General features: G+C 34.9%; 1 protein-coding gene across 1 annotated transcript in view; it reads left to right on the top strand.

Annotated features, from left to right (window-relative positions):
- Positions 1-4636: 4636 nt before the first annotated feature.
- Positions 4637-27832, top strand: part of LOC136025356 (putative uncharacterized protein DDB_G0271606) — an 80723-nt gene continuing 57527 nt past the window's right edge. Inside the window, exons 1-2 of the mRNA XM_065701295.1 lie at positions 4637-4790; positions 17734-18072. Coding sequence (XP_065557367.1) covers positions 17821-18072 — 252 coding nt within the window. The 5' untranslated portion in view covers positions 4637-4790; positions 17734-17820. The remainder of the gene's footprint in view (positions 4791-17733; positions 18073-27832) is intronic.

Below are 27832 nucleotides of genomic sequence, written 5' to 3'. Positions count from 1 at the left end.
TAACGAATGTAGTTCTTACTTTCATAGCATGAAGTCTCCGATTTTGCTTTAGAAAGACTCAATTTAAAGTCTGTATCACCCTTGAAGGAAAGCTGCACAGTATTCCTTTCAAAGTTTCCCTTTCTTAATTGAGCCTTAGTCAATAATAGAAAAGTAATTTTAGTTACAGCATATTGAAGTTATGAAACAGATTCACCTACTTAGAAAAATCTTTCTTGCATCACGAATCGATCCAAATGTTTCCTCAAGTTGATGTAATGTAGCATAGCGTCTTTTCAGCTGTAACAGTCGATGTGGCTTTCACCTATCCGTATCCCTAGATCCCTAAGCCTATCCATAAATCAATAGCCTGGTAATTATTTTCTTTAGCCATCGTTATGTGGTTTGGTTTTTTGGGTAATTGTACTCTCCTGACCATTAATATATTTATTTTCTGTTTGATCCTCAGAGATGCTTCATATATAAACAAAAAAGAAGTTACGTCTTTCAGACGTTCAGTCACATTTTGACTAGACCTCTTTCATTTTTATGTATTCATTCCAATTTTTCTTTTCTATTTCACAAAAAATGATCAATGTTTCCGCTCATCAGAACAAAAATATTTACAGGCTAAACTACAATGAATAAGGCCAACCTAACTTAACCATTCCCATATTTTTTTTTTCAAATAAGGTGCAGATTTCTTGTAGTTTGGTTTTTTTGCAACCAGACTTTAAAACCAAATTTCCCTAAATTACGCTACAAAGTGTTATTAGCAGCCAATAAATAGCCCTTAAACTAAAGCCTGAAATTCAAAACTTGATTGTTTATGTTATGTTAGAGCAACATTCTTAGCTAAACTTTCTCACATAGGGTACTCTAAAAATTTTACCTTGGGTAGACCTGCTTAAGAAATAACAATGCTTACTAAGAAACAAAAGGGTGTAACTACTACTTTTATTTAGAACATAAAAAAGTTTTATTAATTTTTCTAATGTCTGGCGAGTTTTCATTGACCATAAACACTTGCAGAGGCGAAACCTTTTCATTGGAGGAAAGGAAGATGGAAATTGGACACCCCTTTTTCCAATTTCTATTTCCCGTTAAAGAGTACTTAAAATAATTTCATTTATTTTACGCCGAAATGAAATATTCTTATTCAGCAACAGCCCACAATTTTTGAATATTTTATCATGAACATAAACTCCAAACTTGATTTTTTTTATCTTGTTTTTCTTTAAATTCATGAAAACAAAATCTAAAAAAACTTAAAAATGTACTTATGTTCCTTGGGAAATTGGGGAAGTGTCAGAGAAGCCCTTTTGCTTTCGGCTTACCAACATTTGAGTGTAATTTTAGGGATTAAAAAGGCATAACATCATGCGTCACACACATAAACCGTTCTACATTCATCTATATACTGAAATTCATGAAATTTACTTCACATAAACTTAAAACTTTACATTACAGTGAAATATACCTATGTATGATAAAAATATAATACTTCAGAAACAAAATTTGGACTATATATTTGCACATTAGGGGGTGGGGGGGTAAAGTATAGTGGGTCTGCATGTCTAATATGTTAGGTACAATTATTCTGCATATTATGTAGTAGTAATTGTTTTCTAACTTCAAACTGTTCAAAGGCTTTATCCTCCCTCCCCCCCCTAATGTGCAAATATGTAGCCCAAATTATATGTTTCCCATTTATTCTGTCAATTCTCTTTGTCTTGTCTCACGCTAAGCTGAAAGAAAGTAACAAAAAACCGGTTCTATAATGAACAACTTGAGTGGTAGGGGCTATATCATACAAGTACCTTCATGAACTTTACTCCACATAAATTCAAAATAGGACGATTTTCGTAAAGCTTTATAGCTCGATATTAGAATGCATTAAAATAAAAATAAAAATAATTGATACTATTGTATGACCCTTAATTAGTGAGATTAAAAGGTGAGAATAGAAAGAAAAAGAGTAAGATTATCAGGGAGTTAGAAAGCAAGATTAATGAATTTCCGTCCAGTGCTTGCACATGAAGAGTTGCACTAAGCTTGTGGGACAGGGGAGAAGAAAATTGGGTAATTGTATGATATACCCCTTACCGCTCAAGTTGTTAATTCATTGACTCATTATAGAAACGGTTTTTTTTTTGTTAGTTTCTTTCAGCTTAGCGTGAATCAAAGCAAAGAGAAGGGACAGAACAAACGGGAAATTTATAATTTGGGCAATGCATTTGCAAATTAGGGTTAAAAGCATTTGGACAGTGTGAAGTTAGCAAAAAGTTTTTTATACATAATATACAGAATAATTGTGCCTAACACATCAGGCTTGCAGACCCACTATAATTTTATCCCTACCCCACCCCCTATTGTGCAAATATGTAGCCCAAATTCGTCTATAAAGACTTATATTGTTATCATACTTAGGTATATTTCATTAGGACTGAGCGTCAGAGAAACAGGTTCTACTTAAATGAAAAATATTAGGTCGGGGCTATATCATACATGTACCAAAAATTGGTTCGGCCACAAGAATATTAAAGTAGCTCTAGCCCAAAGACTGCTTAAGACAATGTGTGTGCTATATTCGGAAATATGGAAAAAATAAGAAATTGCTAAATATACTCTTAAGTTTTGGGTACAGTTAAATATTTCGTGCAAGTTGAAGATTACGAAGGTATAGCCAACATTATCACATTTGAACAGATTACTTGATAAGGGCCTTAATTTTTCATTGCAGAGTCTATGTATATTATGCAAATAACTTTTTATTATCTAATCGTCAACTTTCTTTTAAAGCTTTTGTTAAATATAGCACAAACCTTTTTTTATTTAAAATTAACTAACTAAAACAAGACGGTCTTTAAATTTGTATCATGTTTTGTATTATGTTCACAGGCAAGTTTAACTATGAAATAACTTTAATTGGTGTCAATTGTGCGACAAAACTGATTTCAAACTTAAAAGTAAGAAAAGAAAATTTTAGTCCGAGTACGGTGGGATAAGATAAATTTAATGAGAGAATTGAAAATACTTCTAAAAATGTAGATTACAATTCGTCTAATTTGAAATTAGTATCCCTTGCAAAAACTTTCTTTTTTTGAATGTCTATTATTTAATAGCAAGATTAACACTATGCTCCAATGCGATTTTTAAGGAAAATTATTTTTTAGAAGAAGTTCTACTCGCTGAGGATTAATAAAACAAGCAAAAGTATTAGTAAGCCTGTAATGTCAAATAGGGTATGCAATGTTTTAGTAATTTTTCACTGGCTAAAACACCTCTTGAGGGAATGAGCCCATCTTTCAGCGCAATGAGTTTGAGGGCAAGGGCTACAGAACCAACTTTCATCAAAACTTAAATACCTCCTTTGAAAATACCGCAAATACAAGGCCCCTTCTTTGATTCTTAGTAGGCTCGATACATCCACTATAGCTACCAGTAATTTCTCAAGGAAATTTATCTTTTCATTAAATGAGTCAAATTACAAGAATGACCATGTTCATTGCACAAGAACTATTTTAAAATTCTCCCATTAATTTTTTTCCTATTCAAAAACCTTTCCATTTTTTTTAACCATTAGGTCACATTTGTCGCACGAAAGCACCTTTTTATTTGGCATAAAATAGATTTGTTAAAATGATCTAATCTTAACCAAACAAACTTAATGGACCAAATTACAAATTGCTATCTTGTCACAAAATCAAACTAAAACTTAAAAAAATATGACTTATATTATATCCAGTTTGACAGAAAAATTTCAACATGCGAATTAAAAAAGTGCTTCTAAAAGAATACATGAGGATCTTCTTCGGTAGTACCAATTCATTGGGAAGGAAGAGGAGTGTGCGTAGCTGTGTTGGCCTCCGGAGGCTTGGTGCTGTGATGAGTTGTTAGCAATAGTAGTAGTAGTACCAATTCATAAAATATAGAAGTGAGAGATAAAATGTATTTTTGAAAATATAGGGGGGGGGGGGAATTATAGTGTCCTCTCGTTTTTTTTTTCAATTGAAATACTGAATGGAATAAATGAAGTATATTTGGAAATCTAGGGGAACAAGTAACCTCCCTCCATGTCAGATCGAACAGGTGCGGGGCTCGAATGGATTTTTTTTTTACGGAATCCTTTTATATATTAAATATCTAAATATGATATACCTGCATAGTAGTTTACGTCCGTAAAGTAGTTCACGCACGTAGTGCAAAATCTCTCTTGTAATGGACTATCCTGACTAAATATAATAAATTTAATAGGAAATTTTACGGATATCAGTTTTCTGTATTGTAAATTATATATTAAATAATAATAAAGACATTAATAAACCTCATCCAGCGATGCAAACTTAAAATAAATACATTTTCAATTATTTGAATAATTCATAATTTATCCCTTATCATAAAAAAATTGCTTGAAAATTCAAAATTCTTTTTGTTCACTTTGATCGTAATGCGGAACCCTTTCAATTGCTGTGCCCAATCACAATTTATCCCTGCCTCCCCCTTCAACTGACACTTCTGATCCTTATAATGTGCGCTTCATTAGATATAGATAAAAGTCTTGCCAGCTTGAAAATTATAGATGGCAATGTGGTATTAATCAGTTGTTCGTGTTGAGAGCCGCGGCAACTTCTTTCCAAAGGTGAAGATCTACAAAAAAATTTGAATTCGCCACCTACGGTGCTTCTGGCTAGCCTATGAACAAGAAAGAGTACTGTATCATCAAATCATCAACAAGTGTCTTAAATTGTTTTGGCTAAACATTTGAATTTTTAATAGGAATTTATTGGGGAGTAATTAATTTTTGATTGGTGAGTTTCTCATTGTTATTTCAATGGATTGGCTTTTATGCTGTTAAATGCTATTTATAGACTTGTATTTTTTCTCTGATTTGTATTTTAGGCCTATTTATAGACTAATGGTCTTTTGGTGAAGTGGCCTGTACTTCACCAACGTGTCTTATTGCCTTCTAATTAAAGACTATACTTAATATAGCTTAGGCCTATGATCTCATTTATTATGTGACTATGATAGCACAGCCTATGCTAAAGGTTTTGAAAAAAGAATGTCACTAAGTGAAGAGGATTTGATTTCTCTAGCTTAGGTTGAGCATATCCTATTGTCTGGGTAGGCATAAATAAAAAATTGGATTTCATCAGAATACACCAAAGCTAGCCTGTTGAACCATAGGCTTGGTTAGGTTTGTAGGCTATTAGGCCTAGGCTCTTCCAATGAAACTTTTGGGAACCCTCAAGTAAACAGTTGTTTTCCAGCACAGTTTCTGGCAAAGTTTTATAAGAGAGGCTCATTGTTATGTTAGAAAATAGCCAAGTTCAGTTGGACAATTAAACTTCCAGGAATGATTTCAGAGCCAAAAGAACTATGATAAGAAAAATAAGAACTAGGTAAATATATCACAGCTCATATTGTTGACTTACCAATAAAGTGAACATACCAATTGATGTCCTTTTTTGTGCTCTATGAATATAATAATTGTTGGTAAAATTCTATTTAATTGACTTCTTGCTATCTCAGAAAGGGTTTAGGTTAGGAAAATGGAACTTTCAGTGATGGGTCTACAGGCTAAAGTATGTCCTGGGAAGGTATTTTGAAGTATCTACATCCACTCCTTCTCCCTCAAGGGCCCTGGCCTTTGATGACATTTAAAAATATGTGTGTTATAAAAGTGAAACCTTGCAAAATAGATCTTCTGCTTAATTGAAGTACAACAAAATTGTTTTCAGCTTCATATCTTTGCTCAATTCCATTTTATAAGGTTTTAAAGATATGCAAATGCATTTCCTAAATTTTGAAGAAAAAAAACATTGATATGGCTCAAAATTCTACTCAAATAACAGGAATTGCACTTTCTGAACTAAAGGCAGAGAAAAAGCAACTAGTAACTGAAAATTAAGGTAAAATGTTGTTTTGTCAAAATTTCAATAGGTAATGACCTGTCATGAAGGCAAATTTCAGGGCCCTCTAGAGGGAGAAGGAGTGGAGGTGGGTACTTTAAAATACCTTCCTGGGACATACTTTAGCCTGTAGACCCATCCCTGAAAGTTTTATTTTCCTAACCTAAACCCTTTCCAAGATAGCAAGAAGTCAATTAACTAGAATTTTACCTAATTGTTTTTATTGCTAATTCAAATTTAAGCACTTTCTGACCTAAACTAACCTTATTATAAATAATTTTGGCACTAAGAAAATGTAGTATTATTTTGTTGAAAACAACCAAGAAAACAGCACTGAGAAAATATTGTATTATTTTGTCAGAAAACAACCTATAACTCATACTTTAATTGAAAATTCATAATTTTTAAGAGCTCAAAAAGTGCTTAAATTTGAATTTGCAATAGAAGAGATTATTATATTTGTAAAGAGCATAAAAAAAACCATTGAGTGGTATATTCACTTTATTGGTAAGTCAATAATATGAACTTTGGTATATACATCAAGACTATGCCATAAGGAAGTTTTAAAGCTCCTATCTCTATTGTTCTACCCATTCTAAACCTTAGAAAATTACATGGACAGTTCTTTCTAAAAACTCTTTTGGGTAAAATAAGCTGGTTTGTTATAGGCCTAATGTTTTCTTCAGAACAATTGCTCTCCCAAACTGAATTTTTTTTTGAAAATTTAAGATTTAATGTATTAAATTTTAAAACCCTCTTAACTCTAGATTTAGCAGATGAAGCTCAAAGCATGTTCTTTAAAACTTGTGTGTGCTGTAGCCTATACTTATTTCTGAAAGTTTCACCTAAAAAAGTTCTCCAAAGGTCAGTGCCCATTGTAGGAGGAAACTACCTTTGTAGGAGGAAAATATTGATAGAGATACTTCAAAAGATGGCAAATTTATTGTTGTTCATATTATTTACTTACAAATAAAGTGAATATACCACCCAATGCCTTTTTTTAAACTCTTTACAAATATAATAATCACTTCTATTGCAAATTTTGTTTGTTTTAAAGGTTAAGTTAAGTTGTTTGTTTCAAGTTTGAACCCAAGCCTTTTTTATACCCAAAATATTCAAGAGTTCAAAAAGAGCGTAGATTTGAATTTGCAATAGAAGTGATTATTATGTTCATTAAAAGCTTAAAAAAGGCATTGAGTGGTATGTTCACTTTATTTTTAAGTCAATAATATGAACAACAAAAAATTTACCCAAAAGACTTCTCTGGAGCTTTGTTTAGACTCTGAAAACGTTGCTGAAACTTACATAGGTTACAACCAGTGCAACTACCCTTTTAGATAGCAAAAACCTTTCATCTAGAATATTACTCAAAGGAGTAGTACACAATTGATAACCCATTCAACACTTTTTCAATGGTCTTATGCATTGAATTTTCTGATTTTTTTTTAATTGCCATTATGAAACAGCCATTGCTGAAAAGTTAGAACAATTGTGATGATAGACCCTAATGTATCAGGGCTGGATAAAGGGCAATTGGAACAATTGGGCCAAACATTTGAAAGGATTCTGCACTGCCATCAAAATCAAAATTTGTTTCTTGAAATTGTGAAATATTTTTAACAATTCCAGTAAGTTTACTTCAGGGGAAAGATCATTTTCCAGGCTAAATCAAATAAAAAAAAACTATCTGATATCAACAATGAATCAGATAGTTTAATCTGATTAATTATTTGATTAATTAATTATTTGATTAATATCTGATTAATTAATCAACAACAGATTAATTATTTTAGCAGCTATGTTGATTGAAAGTGAAAACCCAAAGAAATTAGATTTAGAACAGTTTTAGAAGAATTTACAGAACAAAAACATAGAAATATGTAGATTTGTGTATTCATATTTGATGATTTTCAGCAATTTCATAATATCTAGATGACAAAATATAATTAACATTTGCTCAAAATGAGGACAAAAAAGAATCAAAGAGGACAAAAATTAATGGTCAAAATGAACAAACTTGACCATCAAATTAGACAAGATCAAGAGAATGACCCAAGAATTGTAAATGCATGGGTGAAAATGAACAACCAAAACCATCAAACATGACAAGTTCAGTCTAAGCAGCTAAGGCAAAGGACATTGAAAAAATATCTGAAGCAATGATAAACAAAAATGAAGAACAAAACAATATGTAGTCAGAATACTTGCAAAAACAACAATTACAATGATTAAAAACAGAACTGAAGAAGAAAGAAATATGCAGTTAAAAGATAAGTTGCAGCAAGATTTACAATGATTCAAAAACAAAAGTGAAGAACTAAAAAATATGTGGTTACAAGACATGCAACAATATCAGAACAAATCAAAAGGAAAAATAAAGAACAAAGAAATATGTGGTTAGAAGATATACAATGGTGAGATCAAAGAAATATGCATTTAGAAGATACATGACAGTGAGAATTACAAACAACAGCAGGAATCAGAACATGTCAATAATAAAAATGAAGAACAAAAAAGAGTAGAGATAGCTGAAATGCAAAAGTGTCAGAATGTATCAAAAATTAAAGTGAAAAACAAACAATTGTATTGTTAGAAGACAAGCAACAGTGGGAATCAGAACAAGTCAAAAATAGAAGTGAAGAAGAAAGATATACTACATTAGAAGAACAGAGCCATCATAATCTTCAATGCTGACAAACTGTGGTGCAAAACCCAATAAAAACCTACAAAGACGTTGTCAACTATGCAAGTGTTATATGTTGCCACCTGTGTAGTAAAATTGTATTGCTCCTCCACAGTTTCCAAATAAATTTGTTTTAGCCTTCTATAGGGCATCATTTGGTCTCTAAAGAATTCCACAAACAAATACAAAACTTGGACTTGTGTTTTGGTTTAGCTTTATTTAATGTAAGCAATGATCAAACCATCAATGGTTGTAATGTTTTCAGCTTCAAAGTAGCTAGACAAATTTATCACAAAATCATTTTAGCAGCACATCCATCACAGATCCATGAATGGGTTTTGAACCATATTCATATTTTGTTCTTATAGTTTAGAAAAATAATCTTGGGTCCAGATAGCCATTGATTTGTTTCTCATGGACTGTTGGTTCATTATGCCAATTTAAAAGTAAAAAAACCAGAAACTTTTGTGTGTAGCCTGGGGCTGTGTTAAGGCATTGGAGAGGAAAAGGGGTGACTGTGATGCAGTTGAACTAGAAGCAGCTCTGGAAATCCAATAATTAGGAATTTCCCAAATGTAGTGAAGTAAGATTTTTTTTAGCATAAGGTTTAGTTCAGAACAGAGCATAGACTCCTCTACTATATTATGCTGTGTCCATAAAAAACTGTAAATTTTCAGTGCATATACCTTTCAATAGTATATCTACATTGAAATTTTTTAGACTGCAATTAAAACTATCTGGTTTTAAAGTAAATCTGTGTTTTTAGAAGCTGGTAACTGTTGTAATACAGTAGCTCAAATATCTTCTTTCTGATATTGAATACAATTTATCCAAATAGCAATTGTTTTGCTCCTAAAAATTTGGATGAAATTGCATTTTATCTGCTTTCTATTTAGGTAAACAATTGCTTCCTGGAATCTGGAATGACTCTTAAAGCTAATTCAGCAATTCAATCAATACAAATATTCCTAAATGCTGCTTCCAGTAATAATCTTCACTCTTTTTTTTGCCTGTTCTCATGTGTGACTGTTGCTTGTAAATTTATGCTTTGTTTTGACTTTGACTTACACTAAATAGTTTGTTGCAGGCTATTTGGTCAAATGAATAAGTTTTATCCAAAGGGGTGTTTTTTACAGCCCCTAAAGTAAAATTTAAAAAAAGCAAAAATATTTGAAAAGGAAGATGCAGTAAGTTCACCATTTTATTTTTTTTGAACTGCTTATAATATTGCTCTCTTTCTCTCTCCATTTACTTTTAATCTCTCTCTTGCTTGCTTGTTCTCATATATGACTATTGCTCTAAATCTTGCCTGTTATGCTTTGCTTGTGCCTTACACTTGACATTTTGTTGCAGGTACTCAGGTCAAATGAATGAGATATACTTATGTCTGCTTTCTTTTCATGGTGTCAGAAGTAGGATCAAGATCCACTTCTGATGGTATGCTCAACAACCACAAGCACTATTGATACACATAAAAGGCTTGTTCTTTGGAATTGGTAATATTCCAAGCTTATAAAAAATATTTTAAAGACGAATTGATGCCTCAGCAGAACTCCCTTTGCTACATGGACAAATTAAGGGAAGAGCCTGAAAGACTTGAAACCTAAAAATCATAAAGGAAGTAAACATCCTAACTAATTGGTCAAATTCTATGGTCATATTACAGAAAAAAGGGTTAGTTTTTATTTCAATTGGTCCTCAGCAAATGCATCAGGAGACCTCATTGCCCTGTACCAAAATTTGGTGATGATACTTCTGAAATAAGGAGAAAGTCCATTTCGGAAGGACTGCCAAGCATCTACTGTGGACTAGTTTCCTAGACAAATTATCTGTGCATGGCAACAAAGTCTTCATATCAGCACAACTTCATCAACAAACAGTAGCTCAGCTCCATTTGGTCTATTTAGATGCTGGAAAAACATAAGGAAAGGGCACCTACTATTGTATTCTTGCCAGGAATCAGCAGAGTTATCAACAAACTAGTTGATAACTGCAAACCTTATCCTAAAAAATGCCTACAAATCAGAAAGAGCCACTCATTATCATTAACATTTTATAGTTTGTCAGCTACTTGATTCCTGGGATCCTCATGCTTAGTTATTTTCTACTACTATAGGGTTCTTTAAGGTAAAGAAGTTGATAAAAATCAGCTAGTATGATATCCAATCTGAAGGCAGCTAATAGTAGGCATGGTATTCCCAAACAGCTAATGCCTATAATTTCGGTCCCATGATTTCAATGACTTTGCAAACAAGCAGGAACCCTTCATATCACCTCAGACCCACATTACCCCAAATCAAATTCATGCTTAGCAAACTGCTGAAACTCAGAGCCGGATTTAATGCTTTTAGGCCCAAGTGTTTTTGCTGCTCCGTTTTTGAAAAAAATGGGGTTTTTCGAAAGTTCGGGGATAGTGCAAGCAATGAACAGAACGCAACTGAGGAGCCAGAAGTAATGAAAGAGATAGGTGATACCTAACTCTCAGCTATCATTCTTGGGGGACATCTGACAGTTTATAACTGGCCATGGAATTCCTGTGATGTTTTCAAATCACTTTTCTGTGAATAGGCATTATGGTAGCAGAGCGCACTTGGCACTTTGACGATAAATCACATCAGTCCAGTTCTTGTCAAGAACAAAATCACTCAGTGATAATTTATTGCATCCCCCTGGCATTGTACGCCCCTAGGCCTGGGCCTAGTGGGCCTGTTGGTAAATCCAGGTCTGTTCAAACTTGCAAAGAAACATCCTGAAAAACAGAAGATGTAGTAAGAACAATCCTTTTTAGCCCTTCTGGAATATTGGAATCCAGTTGATACCATAGCCTCTGCAGCTTATCTGCTGTTGAGTAGACACTTCGAGTCAATTTTGCCCATCAATTCCAGATAAACACCCAAAAAAGAAAGTGTTACAAGTGTGAATCATGCAATAGAGAGTAAAAAAAAAATATTTTCTCAAAAGCTATATTGTTATCCATCATCCAAACTACGACCAGAGGCACAACTGGCCACATTATTACACATTAAAAGCAGAACTTGGATGACCTTGGTCTAGGCTACCAATATAGTTAAGTATGAAAAGCCCATATTCTACACAGTGTGCTCAGAAGATGGATCAGTCTATACGTATAGTAGAATTCATCTGTCAAGTAGAGGATCTCACAATGTCCATGACCCTGATTAACTTTTCAGTGAGAGACAAGTTAGGACGTTTGGGTCTTTAGACTTGTGAATTAAGCAGATATTATAATAATAGTTGCAACAGTGAATAGAAATGATGAAAGAGCAATTAATAAAGCGAAAGTTGTTTACTATATCCATCATAAGTGATAATGATTTTGATGTTATCTCAGAGTATTAATATTACATATCTGAAAGAGGAAATATGTAGTAAATTCATCAATTTAATCCTTATGAATTAATTCTAATTGCTGCTTGTAATAATACTCTCTTTCTCAAACTCCGTCTCTCTCTTGCTTGTTATCATCTCTAACTATTGCTTGTAATCTTGCCTGTTATGCTCTGCTCGCTTTTGCCTTACACTAGACATTTTATTACAAGTGCTTGAACCAAATAAATGATATTTCCCATCTGTGCTTTCTTTAGGGCCAGGCACGTATGAAGAAATTTTTTTCGGGGGGGGGGGGGCAAAACCTTCGAAACAGCAGGTATAAAGTAACACTTTTTTTTAATTTAGTAATGCAAAAAGCCCGTATATCGGAGAATACAGATTAACTTTAATCTATAGTGTTGTAGCGGATGGGGGAAAGAAGACTGAAGCCTCAAAAGTATGTTTTAGGCTCGGGTTATGTCCATAGCGATTTAGAACCAGTGATTAATCTATTATATTCCACTGAAAGGGAAATTTTAGGGTTAACAGTACAATATGGGTGCTATGGGGTAGTTCTTCTATTGCAAAAACGTAAATTTTAATAAAAAATGATAGTTTCCAAAATTGATCCATTAAAAGCTGTACTTTATCCTGAAATCGCCATAATATCAAGAATAATTCTATTTTGCTGTGGAAAGCAAACTCTCTTTACAAAAAAAATAACAGTACAATTGCTAATTACTTCAAAGAGGGTAAAAAGTTAGACAGAAAATGGGTTAATAATTGGGCAGGGACTTGACCGGATAATTGCATTCTGTAAAATTCCCCAAAAAAGGCTTCACACATGTATCTAGATTCTTAGTAAATGTCCTACTTTTGCCAGAATTCCCAAGAAACCATGGGGAAATTGAACATTTCACAAAATTTCGGGGGGAGGAGGGCCCAAAGGCCCCCCCCCCCTGCGTACTTGCCAGTTTAGGGCCAAGCATCTTTCTGTACTGATTATTGTTCTTTAGTTCATTTTTGTTCTAAGATCTCATAGCTTACTGATGTTAGCAAAAAGTGTAAAAAATTCCACTTTTCTGTCACATAGAATAATGATAAGAGAACTTTGATGATATACTCATCACTGTTCTTAGAACGCTGATCAGAGCAGGATGATGAACGACGTTTGTAAAAGAATATCATAACAAGTAAGGTCCTAGTCCTAAGATTTCACTTTTATGCATTCTTTGTTGAAAGATGTAAGATCTTAGCACAATGATGAGCAAAAGAATGGCCTTTTTATAGGCCATATAAAATTCTTTATATGGGTAATATTATATCATAATATTCTTTTTTTATATTTTAAAGGAAATAGTAAGTCGAGAGGAATGATATTTTCAGGTATTAGCTCCTTTTTTTTGTCAGGTTTGTACCCATTTTAAATACTATTAATATGTGAGATAAAACAGTTTAGTATTTCTGTTATTTTAAATATATATTGTATCTCGGTAGTATAAAAACCGTAAAATTGTTTGCATATCTGGTATAATGCATATATTGACTTAGTTTGAAAAATTAGTGTTCAAAGTTGAAGGAGGAAGCTTAGGGTGGAAGGTAGGATGGGTGGAGATGGGAGTTTGAAAACACATTTGCAGGGTAATTTAGCCTGGAAATCAAGTATTAAAAGTTTTCCCCCCTTGCTGAACAACTCTCCAAGTTGGCAAAAAGCCAATGTCAGGTTTGTACTCATTTTAAATACTATTAATATGTGAGATAAAACAGTTTAGTATTTCTGTTATTTTAAATATATATTGTATCTCGGTAGTATAAAAACCATAAAATTGTTTGCAAATTTGGTATAATGCGTATATTGACTTAGTTTGAAAAATTAGTGTTCAAAGTTGAAGGAGGAAGCTTAGGGTGGAAGGTAGGATGGGTGGAGGTGGGAGTTTGAACACATTTGCAGGGTAATTTAGCCTGGAAATCAAGTATTAAAAGTTTTCCCCCCTTGCTGAACAACTCTCCAAGTTGGCAAAAAGCCAATGTCAGGTTTGTACCCATTTTAAATATATATTGTATCTCGGTAGTATAAAAACCATAAAATTGTTTGCAAATTTGGTATAATGCATATATTGACTTAGTTTGAAAAATTAGTGTTCAAAGTTGAAGGAGGAAGCTTAGGGTGGAAGGTAGGATGGATGGAGACGGGAGTTTGAACACATTTGCAGGGTAATTTAGCCTGGAAATCAAGTATTAAAAGTTTTCCCCCCTTGCTGAACAACTCTCCAAGTTGGCAAAAAGCCAATGATGTAAATTGCTGATCTTTGACACTACTCTCCTTCAGGGCTGTGGAGCCAGTTGTATAACCGACTCTGACTCCAGACATTTTCAATATAAAGACACCAATTCAGCCAACATTTACTAAATTATCTAGAATAAGGTCATTAATTTTTTGCCAGTGAAGTAAAACTACTTTCAGATGCAGGCCAAAGTGGCGATTCGCCTTAAACTGTAACAGCACCCAAGTTTAGATCTAGGGAGGCCTTCAAGCTGCCACTTCCTTCTCTTTCGTACTTAAAGTAACGAAGCAATCTCTTCATCCTTTATGAAACTATTATCTGTCTTAGCATAGGGTTTTATTTTCATCTGAGTTGAACCAATAAGGGATATTTCAACCGTAAGGCTGTTCCCTTAACTTGGGTGCAGTTTTTACTGACAGTGATGTGAATCTATTGACTGCCAAAGGTATAAACCCTTGCTCTTTTACACTATCCCTATAATGTGGGTTTTAGGTTTGTCTCAACTAATAATTTTATCCAGGGTTTGTTTTTTCCAACCTCTGATTAGCTATAAATAAATTGGGAAAGTCGGGTGAACATAAAAAGAATGCTTTATTACCAAAGATGTTTGATTATGGTTACTTCCCTGCATAATCGCTTTGACTGTTGATTCATTTGTTATATCTGTGATCAAGCTTTATCTCACTGACAACAGCTTGAAGTGAGTTGTTGCAGTTTTTCAGCTTCTTTTCAGTTTGAAAGTGGTGCTACCTCCAATATGCTACTTTTTTAGTTCGGAGAATTTGGTGAATAATTCCTGATTTAGTGCATAAATGATGCCAGAAAAGTGCTGCCAGAATATTTTTTTTTTTAAAACAAGGTTCGAATGGAAATACCTTTCATTTTCTAATTTCTGTCAAAGTCATCTTGTTCGCCAGGGGTACCATTCCCCTCAGTCACATTTTGGCGTCCCTAATTTGGTGGAAAGACAAGCTGAAAGTACTAAGTAGCCTATGGCCCTTTATCATTCATCTCCCTGCAAACCTTTTAGCTGAAAGGTTGGTATGTTTCACCTTAATTGAATTGAAATGACACATACAGTTTAAATTTGTATGACTAGAGAACCAAAGTAGTTCAGAAGCCCCCCCCCAATACTCCCACCACCGTGGAAATTTTATCCAACGGAAAGTGCACCCCCTGTCAAATTCATCAGACAGTTCCATCTTCTGAAGATCCCCCCCCTAAAATTTCTTGCGGACGATTCAGCTTTAAAATTTTTCTTAGGTTACTTTCACTTTAAAAACACTTAAATTTGTAATCGGTTTTTCCATCATTCCAGAAATCCCCCCTTCCGTGGAATCTTTCTCGGAAATCAAATTGCGCGAAAATAGCCCCGGATAATTCAGCCGGGACATCTCCACATGCAAAATTGAGTTGGCAGAGAAAATGTAAGACGGTTAAAAAGAATTTTGTGTAGGAATTTTGTCAAATCCCCCAGTATAAAATTTCCCCTGGAAAATTTACCTCTCGGAAATTTTTTCCCCAAGGAAGATTCACCCTGTGGAAATCCACCCAAAGCACAAAATCTCCACCTCCACCGAAAAAGGTCTGTATGCTTTTCAATAACAAATACTATACGTAAACAACGGACAAATTTCATAACTTACAGGCCTCTTTTCACGGCCTGTGGGGGGGCATTTTACTCCTTAAACCATAGTTATTTGATGTTTCAATGATACTGAACGAAATAGCTATTTCAAAATTTTGATCATTAACTTTGGGGAAAAGGGGCGTGGAATGGGTGGCCAGCTACTCTCCTTTTTGGTCACTGAAAAAGTGCACTAGAACTGTTAATCTCCGTTCGAATGCACCCTCTGCCGATTCCAGGACCTTTATTTCGATACGGTCACCCCTGGAAAAAAATCTTCTGGCAAAAATAGCAAAATTTCACATTTTGTATATAGGAGCTTGAAAATTTTACAGTAGGATTCTCTGATACACTGAATTTGATGGTGTGATTTTCATTAAGGCTCCTTAAAATTTAGGAGATGCTTCCCCCCTATTTCAAAAAACGGGTAAATTTTTATCATGCTTGTAACTTTTGATGGGTAACGATTCTTTTGATGTATCTACTGATATTAAAATTCCGTTTTTAGAGATTCGGTTACTATTGAACCGAGTCACTCCTTACTTACAGTTTGTTACCATGAAGTATTTGATGAAGTCCTCAAAGTTCTGATTTCCGCTTATATGCGAAATTCAACATATCGACTGTCGGGTGTCAACAGGTCGTATCTTCATAATTGTAGATTTTTCAGAAGGGCAAATAAAAAACCTCACATCTTTTATATTTCATCTTTCTGGCCATAAAACTAAAACGGGTTGATATGTAAAATCAATGCATATCAATCTGTTTTTGTTTTATAGTTATCAGGGGGGGGGGGGATAAAAAAAATCGTGAGATATTTTGTTTACTCTTCTGAAAATTTACGGTTATGGAGATACGTTCTTTTGAAACTCGACTGACGATGTATTGCATTGGTGGAAGTATTTCAGCAGTTGCTGAAGGGTGTTGAAACCATCTAATCTTTCATAACAGCTACTAACCAAATCAATCCGTAAAGTGGGTGGGTGGGGGTAGAGGATTTGCCCTCCCCCTCGAAATGTTTGTCCTTCTCGTAAAAACGTAATAAAAAAGAATATAAACTTTTGATGGGTTTTTAACGTTTTCACCCTCCCCCGCCCCTGAAAAATCCCGCATACGACCCTGCAATCTTTACTGTTTTCAAATAGTTAAGCTTTAATTATTGTACTGTAGTTAGTCAACTTTTGGGCTTCAACCCACTAGAGTATTTCATAAATTGACTCAAAAGTGATATCAAGGTAAATAAAAAGTTTCCAGAATCAAACGTTTAGTTTGGTTAATACAGTATATAATAAACTCTTCAGTGAAATTCGGACAATGAACTTTCTGATACTGATCTACATGTATAAATCTTTCAAAACTGCAATATATAACATTATATAAATTCAATGGTGAAATTTACATCTAAGCCATGAAAACTACTTTTGAAAGCCAATTCAGAAAGATAATAAAAAAAGAAAGGTAAAGGATACGGCATTACACTTTACAGTCTCTACCGGCGGTGCTGATCTCTGTTTCTTGGCCCTTCAGCCAAAAAGTGCAATGAGGGGCTGGGGGCCAACCATCCTGTGCTTTCGCACACCCTTCATGTTTATCTTCCCCAGATTTCTCCAGGTACCCATTTAGGGCTGGGTCGACTCTGGCTAAGCTTACAGAGTCACGCCAGTGACCCCCGTCCCAAACTAAGTAATTGGGTACACTGGGATTCGAACCCGCTTCCTCTCAGACGAAGCATATAGCGTCCAACGGTGTATCTAGGGGCTTGCCGCCGCCCCTCGAAATTTTTGTCTGACTCGTAAAAACGTAACAAAGATACATATAAACAAATTTCTGATGCGTTTAAAAGTTTTTGCACCCCCCCTCTAATAGAATTGTTGGACATGGCCTCGCTAATGGCATTATTCGTCCTTTTTACAGTTTGACATCAATTTTATTCTTTGGAAGTGGAAGTAACTTCAAGCCAATGCTGCGTAGAGGAAGTGATCCGGTCAGACATCCCCCATAATGTCTGAGGTTTTGGCCCCCAAAAGGCAGAGTGTTGAACGTTTAAAAAAACGAGTTGAAGGATATCGAAAACATAGCAAAAGCAGACTTCATAAGTATGGAAGTACGCTTCATGGACTTTATGAGAGGGAAATGCAGGAAACCCTTCTACTTAAACAGCGATTTTTGGATACAAAAGCGAAAAAGTCGACTAAGAAAAGCGCAGAGAAAAAGAATAGTGAAGGACAGTCATCAACGATCGGGATGCCAACTGTAAGTATACTATTTCCTTGCTCACTACCATTTAAGCCTTTCAGGAGTCAATCTGGCCTTGTCCGTCTTTATACATTTTTTAAGTTTTAGCGTTAGAGCACTTGCGTTACTCTTTAACTTTTTCTCCGAGTAAAAATTAGTAAAATAATAGTAATAAAATCCGAGTAAAAATAAATCCTGTAAAAATAAGAATTAGTGCTTGAAAATGAAAAAAAAAATGGTCGAATACCAAATAATTTTTAAGAAGCCATTCGGACTAATGCCATTTTAAAATTTGCCTCAGACAAGAAAAAAAAAAGACCAAATGAAAATGAAGGGATTTCCTGTGATGAGGGTTCGCTCTCCCTCAGAAATCATTTACACAAGTTGGTGCGTGCCAAGCGTGGCACAGTTGAGCCAAGCATGGTAGAACTGTGTGGCACAACGGGTGTTTCGAGATGTTCTCCAGGTGGTGGGAAGTCACTCCCCTTTCCCTGTGACTGATCCAAAGGACATCCTCAGATAAATTGAGAAGTAGTGGTCCAAAATGCACTTTTCTCTATTTCTAACCCCGTCTGCAAAATACTATGACCTACCCTCCACTTACTCTAAGGGATACACCTGTGTACGCCTATGCTTAAGAATATTCTTCTGAGCAGAGCCAAGATAGAAAAATACTTTTTCTGAAAGTCTGAATAAGAAATACCACTAAATACAAAATTGTAGGGGGAAGTCCAGGCCCCGAGGCCACACCCTGAATACGTCTCTGAGCTGACCTTTCAAAGGGGATGAGGTATATTGTCACGATAGTGGCCACTATATTTAAAAAGTTTTGACAGGGGAATCGGAGATTACTACTATTTTACTATTTTGTTATTTTAGAAGAACCCTTTAGAAAGTTTATTAGGGGGGTGGGGTGTTTCCTTTAGAAGAGCCCATAGATGAAAATGTATCGTGTTTGCTTTTTTTAACGCTTAGACAAATTTTTCAGAATTTTTAAATTAGGTTTTTAAATCACTTTTTTTTATTAGTACTGTAATGAATATTTTATTTTGAATATCTATTTTCCACTGTTGCTCATAGACTTGGTTACATTGGCCTATGAAAAATATTTTTTTAGACGCTATGTGCTTGTGGCACCGCCCTTTATGTGCGTATGCCGGAAATTTAGAAATAATGGGCTGCTTGATGAGGCGCTGACGTACTAAACAAAACAAATCATTTATTCCTTTCAGCAAAATGATCGAACTGACTTTGGGGTTTGTTTTAAAGCAATATCAACCACAAATACTTGTTGATGATGTTTTTTTGTATACCAACTCGGACTGTGTAATCTAAGGGGAGATAAAAGGAAATTTCAATGAATTAAACAGTCCACTCCCTCTCCTAGTTAAACATTCGCTTTCTGGACAATTTTGTTTTTAATACTTAAAAATAAATGGTCGAGTCCTGGTGAATGAACCGTAAGTTTCAGAAATTTACACCTTAGCTGATTCCTAAAGATTTGGTTTAATTTACTCGATTAATTTCTTTGAATAACCCAAAATTTGCCCACAATGGCGTCGATTGGGGGAGGGGGCATTTAGCTCTCTAGATTTTGAAAATTCTGTTTTCGGTTTATTTTTGTTGAAAATTTAGTATTATTTATATTGAAAAAACTAAAAAAAACGACAAATTTTTCTTCTAAATTTTGATAAATAATTCCCCCTCCCCTAAATTCTTGCAAATCGACGCTACTGGTTTTTTTTCCAGAAATTGATTGTTCCTACCTAATGGGACTGCTTCTATTTTTTTCTGAGTATTGCCATGGAGTCTGGAATATATATATTTTTTAGTTCTACAAATTTACATATTTTTTGCGTTATCATCCCAATTGTGCAATTAAATGTAGGAGGACTGTTTACTGAATCTTGATCTGCGTCGTTTCTAATGCTAATTAACCAAACGTTCTAATATTTTAATTTCACAAGATGCTACTTTTTTGCGCTGTTATTCTAATTGCGCAATTTAACAGCTGGACTGGTGCTGAATCTGATTTACACCATCTCAAATGTTATGCTGTCAATCCTGTCGAATGGGGAACCTCCAGAATATACAGCCGTATTGCTGTAGTTATGCAGTAAACATGCAATATCTACTCTAAAGTGTTTTGACGAATTCATCATTAACGTGCTAACTATATTTTGTGCAGACAGCCTTCATCAAACACTGGGGAGACAGAAGAGGTTTTATTTCAGGAAAGAGGTTAAAAGTCGGCCAACAAGAGCTTTGTTGATGTAGGTTTGAGTGGTGTCATCACTTTTTCTGTCTGGTGTCAGTCATCGAGAAGGTTTCAACCTCTATCGACGATGTTTTGTGCAGACAGCCTTCATCAAAAATTGGGGAGACAGATGAGGTTTTATTTCAGGAAAGAGGTTAAAAGTCGGCCAACAAGAGCTTTGTTGATGTAGGTTTGAGTGGTGTCATTACTTTTTTTTGTCTGGTGTCATAGTCATCGAGTAGGTTTCAACCTCTATCGACGATGTTTTGTGCAGACGGCTTTAATCTAAAATTGGGGAGACAGATGAGGTTTTATTTCAGGAAAGAGGTTAAAAGTCGGCCAACAAGAGCTTTGTTGATGTAGGTTTGAGTGGTGTCATTAATTTTTTTTGTCTGGTGTCATAGTCATCGAACAGGTTTCAACCTCTATCGACGATGTTTTGTGCAGACAGCCTTCATCAAAGATTGGGGAGACAGATGAGGTTTTATTTCAGGAAAGAGGTTAAAAGTCGGCCAACAAGAGCTTTGTTGATATAGGTTTGAGCGTTGTCATTACTTTTTTTTTGTCTGGTGTCATAGTCATCGAGTAGGTTTCAACCTCTATCGACGATGTTTTGTGCAGACGGCCTTCATCTAAAATTGGGGAGACAGATGAGGTTTTATTTCAGGAAAGAGGAAAAAGTCGGCCAACAAGAGCTTTGTTGATATAGGTTTGAGTGTTGTCATTACTTTTTTTTTGTCTGGTGTCATAGTCATAGAGTAGGTTTCAACCTCTATCGACGATGTTTTGTGCAGACGGCCTTCATCTAAAATTGGGGAGACAGATGAAGTTTTATTTCAGGAAAGAGGTTAAAAGTCGGTCAACAAGAGCTTTGTTGATGTAGGTTTGAGTGGTGTCATTACTTTTTCTGTCTGGTGTCAGTCATCGGGTAGATTTCAACCTTTATCGATGATGCCAGCACCGCAATGGCCCGCAATCGCTTTCAGTCTGTAGCTATAAAAATGAAACAATACTAGTTCAAGTGGCAACATTTAATGGCTTATTGTTACTGCTTTGTGAAACTTGGACCTGTCAGACATTCTATTGTTACTGAAGGATATTTATGTGTTTTTTTCATACAATTTGATGTTATGTCTGAAAAATGACACATTGCTGAACCTAATATCCAGCTAATTGATACGAATGAACGAAATAAAGATACAACATTAAAGGGGGGGGACTCAATTCAACATGCAACATCGGGTTTGGAAACCTTTTCTATACCAAGGGTAAAAAGAGCTTAACTATAATATTTGTGGACATTATTATGTCCTACAAATACTTGTATACAGACATAGACTGTATATACTGCCATATGGAGCAGTAGATATACTTTCTTAATTGTACTTATTGAAAACTCCCCTTTGATGAACCCACTGTTTATTATAAGTACCATATCTCGGCTAAATCTCCGGATCTCTGTCTTTTGTACAAAATATCAAGGACATTTGTCAATAGAGATCTCTAACTAGAAAATTAAAAAATAGCAGCCTAAAATTGGTATCTATGACCCCTTAATCGTCTGGTGCCTCCTGTGAAGACTCGCAGCACTTATGCTGTTTAGAATATAGTCTATATGGTTCAATAGAAACACGGTGAATGACTATATTCTTGCAGGGCAGGGATTCTCGACATGTAAGGTAAAAGGTAAAGATTACAGCGTTGTTCTTTACAGTCCCTACCAGCGGTGCTGATCTCCATTTCATGGCCCTTCAGCCAGGAAGTGTAATGGGGGTTGGGGGTGAGCCATCTTGTGTTTTCGTACACCCTTCCTGTTTACCTTCCTCAGATTTCTCCAGGTACCAATTTAGAGTTGGGTCGATTCTGGCTGAGCTTTTAGATCCACGCCACTGATCCTCGTTCCAAACAAAATAACCAGTGACGCCAGGCCTTGAATGAGGTCAACGCTAAAATGGTTATAGAAGTGACCGAAGTAAAAGAGTAAAAGTAGACGACACTGTCCTGGTTTCGAAGTTCTGCAAATGTCGAAATTGCAAATCGGGAGAGCAGATATCTGCTTTCAGGACCTTCGACCCCTTCCCCCCAAATTTTAAGTTGGTGATGACTTCTTCTAGGTTTCAACGATCCCCATAGATGTTGTACCATCCACTTGTTTCTTTTGATTTTATGAATTGTAGCTTCTCCCCGAACTGAAGTGGACCGTTGCATTACAATGCTACTAAGAGATTGTACTATTTAAACTAATATTATGTGCGTGTAACGGGGGTATGTGCTTTATGTGAAGGCAGATTTTACGCAGAACTTAGACGTGGACAGAGCTGTATCTGGGATTTTATTTCGGAGGAGGGGAGTACAAGAAGATATGCATTTTTGTTACGATTTTATAAGTTGGACAAATATACGGTGGGAGGGGCTCAAACCCCCTGGGTACAGCCTTGAGAGTGGACGATTTAGGGCATCGCCAAAAATCTAGGTTTACAAGGTACGCAGCCTGCGCAGAAATTATTTTGAGAGCTGGAGGGGAGGGGCATTTTGTGAAGTAATTATTGGGTTAATTGTTTAGAGTAATTCGAAGTGATGATGAAAATAGATATAATCACAAGATTTTGGGAGCTGCCGAGTTCGAAAGGCCCCCTTTACATGCGTATCTAAACATTCTGAATAGCAGAGGTGGTTTTAGGAGGACAGAGGTGGTACTTACCTCAAGTGCAGAAATTATGAGGGTGCAAAATTACAAATAAGTAATCTAACGGTTATACTCATTTTGCAATTTTTAAAATAAAATCGAGGGTACCGTTGACAGTATCTATAAGCAAAATGAATCCGAAATTTTCATTTTTCCTATATCTTCATCACCATTCCTTAAAAAAAAGAGCACGCAGACCGAATTTAATTGATTTTAATGCTTTTTTGGTGGCATTTTGTATTCAAACCTGTTCATATTTTACAGGATGTTGAGATATAATTTTGCAGAGATTGAAGCAAGATTTTTTCAGATTCAAATAAATAAAAAGTGTGTTAATAAGTGAAAATTTGTCATGAATTTTTTTTGAGACGGGGGGGGGGGACTAAACCATATTTTACCTGGGCGCAAGAGAGGCTAGAATTGCCACTGCTGAATAATCTCTTTCGCATGACATTGTTCTTAAAAATGCATTTGAAGTTGGAAATAGAACATTTCCTACAGAATCAAATAAAAATACTCACAGGGCTCCGTCAGTCCCGTAAACAGTAATTTCTCTGGGAGAGAATGCGTTTTGGGAGGGTCGTGAAAATAGTACAAAATAGGCGAATTGTACGAGATTTATTAGCTATTTACGAATAATTATAGGGAATTATATGAATATACAAGAACATCTATGAATATCTTAATTATTCAGGGTTTGAGGCTTTACCATGTGCACCTCCTATATATGTGTCTGTGTATGTATTCATGAATGAAAACTTCTCCAAAATGTGTGTTTTTTTTTCGTTTATTCTAGAAGCTCATTATAATATTCGTTAGAGATCTTTACATATTCATCGGAATTATCCCTTCATTCAAAAAAAGAACGCAACTTGGCCATATTCAATTATTTGGATCTCTGGTCGAAGTTATGTTTTAACCTCAATAAATCTTTTTTTTTGTGAATTTTTCGTGAGTCGACATTGGCAGAAAACCAATGGCTTAGCTATCTATTATATATTATTTTAGGACAAATGCATTTTTCTATATACAGATATCAATTTTCCGAAAAAAAACTTATTAGCAATTAACACACATAAGCACTTGAACAAAGCCTCATTACTCACCTCTTCAATCACTTAGGACAGCACAGTATAACCAAATAACCAACCAAAAAGACCTCTAGATATATACCCACTGGCTACCGGGTTTGAAGCCCCCATAATGTTTTTGTAACTCACATAAAAGTAACAAAATGTATATACAACATTTTGTATTGTTTTGTAAAGTTTCTGTACCACCTACCCCCCCCCCCCCCCCCCGGAAAAAAGCCCTGGATACGGCCTTGCTAATAATGGTTCGTTTTAGTTGGATATATTGCATATCTGCAGACAGGAGAGTCAGTGGTGTCAAGATAAAGAAAGAGCTTGGGATCTGTTTCGGGGGGAGGGGTGAACTTACTACTTCGAGAATAAATCCCAAACATATAAGTTATACGGGAAATAAGATTCACCTGGGAGTGTTTCAAAATTTTGGACGGGGTTGTTAATGCTCCCTCCCCGTTTGTATACGGGACTATATTAGAGCCAAGTTATCAAGGTTCTAAAATACGGAATAAAAAAATAAGTTTTAGTCAAACTAGAAAAAGAAGTTGAAATAAAATCTAGTTCAGATATGACTTGGTAAAATGCAGGTAATGAGTAGTTTCAAACATGAAATTATAATGTAAAAAAAGTGTTTATCAAGTTAAACCCTTGGCCGAGAGTGCAGTGCGTGGTTGGGGCAATTTAGATTAAAAATGAAGGAAAGATTTAATTACAAAGTTCTGAAGAATCTTTCATTGAAAAAATGCTTTTCTCTGGTGTTATTATTGAATACAATGACACAAATGTCCCACTAAATATTGAAAAATAAACATTGCCCCTCCCTTATTTTTCGTGAATTAACACCACAGTGGCGGGGTTAGAGGGAACTTTCCTTTAGATTTCAGAGAAAAAAATCCGCCAATAAAAAAATGAGATGAAATGACACACGAAAAACTAAATTTAAAAAATATTGCGGAAACCATGTCAAAATTACGATTTACTTTCCTACCATCTACCATTGTACCACCTACCATGTTTTATACATCTACCATTATTGCTTATTCACAGCTTCAAGGCCGTATCCTTGGGGGAGGGGGGATACGGGGTCAGACCCCTCTCCTTGCCCGAATTTTTGTAAAGCTCTTAAAAGCTTAACAAAATGCATATAAACATATTTTTGATGAATTTTTTAAAAGTTTTTTTAATCTTTTCAGATCTTCTGTCAGTCTTGTGATTTTCTCCAAATAGTTTTTTTTTGTGATTTTTTTTTTTGCAATTCTGTCAACATTGACAAAACAAATAACGGGTTTGGTATTGAAAATATGATTGAAGGCCAAGCTGTGTATTTCCTTTCTATACAGATATACCATCTCTTTGAGTTTTTAGGTATATACATATATACCCGCTATCGAGTATTTTATGCTTATTAATGATTCTTCTTGGTGATATTTGTTGCATTTGCGAAGACAAGAAGAGCGGAGGGAACTTTTTACGAGATATATTCAACTTTTAATTTTTTTCAAAAAAAATCCACCAATGAAAAAAGGAATGAAATGAAAAAAAACTCATCTGAAAATGGGCTATATCTTCTATCAGAACATGAATGTGCATGCCTGCTCCCCAATTTGAGCTTAATGCACCATTGATTAGTTGGGTTACCACAATTTGAAGGTTGTAGACAGGCACGTACGCATATATATATTCGGGGGAGGGGAGGTAAAACAATCACAAAAATGGTTAGATATCGTTACTAAATAAGAAGTATCCTAAAAATTATAATATTTTGGGTGTCTCACAATCATCTTCCACTCCTTTTGCATTGGATTACACTTCTGGCACATGAGCTTTGTTAGACTTTTTATGAACGTTTTGTTTTGCTAACGTGCGTTAATCTTTTCATTGACTTTAGTAAAAGGTTGTGGTTCAACTCACTTCGCTATTTGAACACCTGCTTATTAATATAATGTCATCGCAAATATTGCAAAAACGGCTTATTTTAAGCGCATTTGTTGTAGACTCTATTTTGCAACATTATCACTTTACTTTTTAAAATCTACATACATATCTATAGAATCGACGCCATCTCCCACGACCTAGCAAAATCATAAACTTGGTTATACAAACCTAAATGAAAATATTATTTTTGTTTATTTTTAAGCTATTTTTTATTTTTACTTTCACTTTTCCTAGAAAGGTATAATGGTGTATATATTTTAAAATATAACCAAATCCAATTGATTTTTAATCATTAAGAACTAATGTTTTAATCAAATTAACACTCCTGAAAATTGCAGGTTGGATCCAAATGAAATTGTACTCTCATTTGAGTCGCAAATATTAAGATTATTTCGACTGTTTCAAGCTGATCTGGAAAAGATTCTGCTTTCATGGCAATGTCCAAGGGGGACTACCCAGTTTGACCGCCCCCCCTCCTAAAATTTATGCCATATTTCACTCGGATAAATTTAGCAAACCTTTTGAAATCACCAAATCTTCTCCTCTTTGAAACTTCCTCCAGCCAGTCAACTCCTTCAAAATGTGTTGAAAACACCCTCCTCCTATATATGCTTAAGATTTGACTCTAGGGGCTTGTTTGTAAATTGACATCAATAAGACGTTAAGATATTATATATTAAGTGCTTCATAACAAAATCATATTTGTTTTACGTTGGAGCCCGCGTTTTATTTTTAGCATAAAAATGTTAACATTTCAAGAATAAAGTTTGCTTATTCCTTTAATAGTCTAGTATTTATTTGTTCTATAACTTATTTATAGTTAAGTATTTTAAGCTCTAGTGTTTTATTTGTTCTCTAACTTAAGCTTTACCGCTTGAAATTTTCCCCGAAATATGCCTTATATTTTGAATTTACCCCCCCCCCCCCACCCCCTGTCCATATCATTTGGACAGGCTGGTGGGGACTGTAAAGTCTAGTGTCGTATTATTCACCTTTTTTTTAACCATATCATTTAATCACAATCCAAATAAAACTGAACTGGCCAGTGATAAGGACGAATCCTAATGACACGAAAAGACTGCTGTCGTGGGATTGAACTTGAAACTCCCCTGTGCCTCAGTGGTCGTGATCGTGGTCGTGATCGGTGATCGTGGCCCTGGACCAGCAGACATTCAGAGCTAGTGCTGGTCGTTTAAGTTTAATCTCTTGTATGTTAAAGTACGTCCTCTTTCTAATTTAAGCTGTATCAAATCAAAACAAGTACAAAAACGTGTGTAAGTCTGGATGGATAAACTCAGCTAAATTCATGGATGATCAAAACTTTTTGGGAGTCACATGGGTTCTGTTTTTTCTTCTGAGATTATTATTATGAGATTCGATTTTGGATTTAATGCCATGAATAAGTTCAACTGAAATGAGGGTAGAGGGGAATCTGAACCCCAATAGGTTGTAGTGACTTTGACCCATTCTTATATTTACGTAAACAGCATAAGATTTACATTAAAAAGGTAATTTTTTCGGAAGTATTCCAGCTTGTTTAGAAAATAGCCTGGGCTTACGTTGATTCCCTTGGAGCAGATACGGGAGTGTCATATTTTTTTTGGAGGGAGGTTCCGAAATAACACTAAAAGAGTGCTTGGTACTTAAGTATTATCCAGAACACACTCGGGAAGTGAAGTTGGGTTTATCACAATGAAATATACCAAAATATGATGAAAATATAACGCTTAAGAAACAGAATTATGGAAAGTACAACAAAGAATTATGGAAAGTAGACTGCCAAGAACGCATTATATTAAATAACAAACCTAACCA

This window comes from Artemia franciscana, chromosome 3, assembly GCF_032884065.1.
Source record: "Artemia franciscana chromosome 3, ASM3288406v1, whole genome shotgun sequence".
NCBI lineage: Eukaryota > Metazoa > Arthropoda > Branchiopoda > Anostraca > Artemiidae > Artemia > Artemia franciscana.
This window is presented reverse-complemented; position numbering and strand designations above follow the sequence as displayed.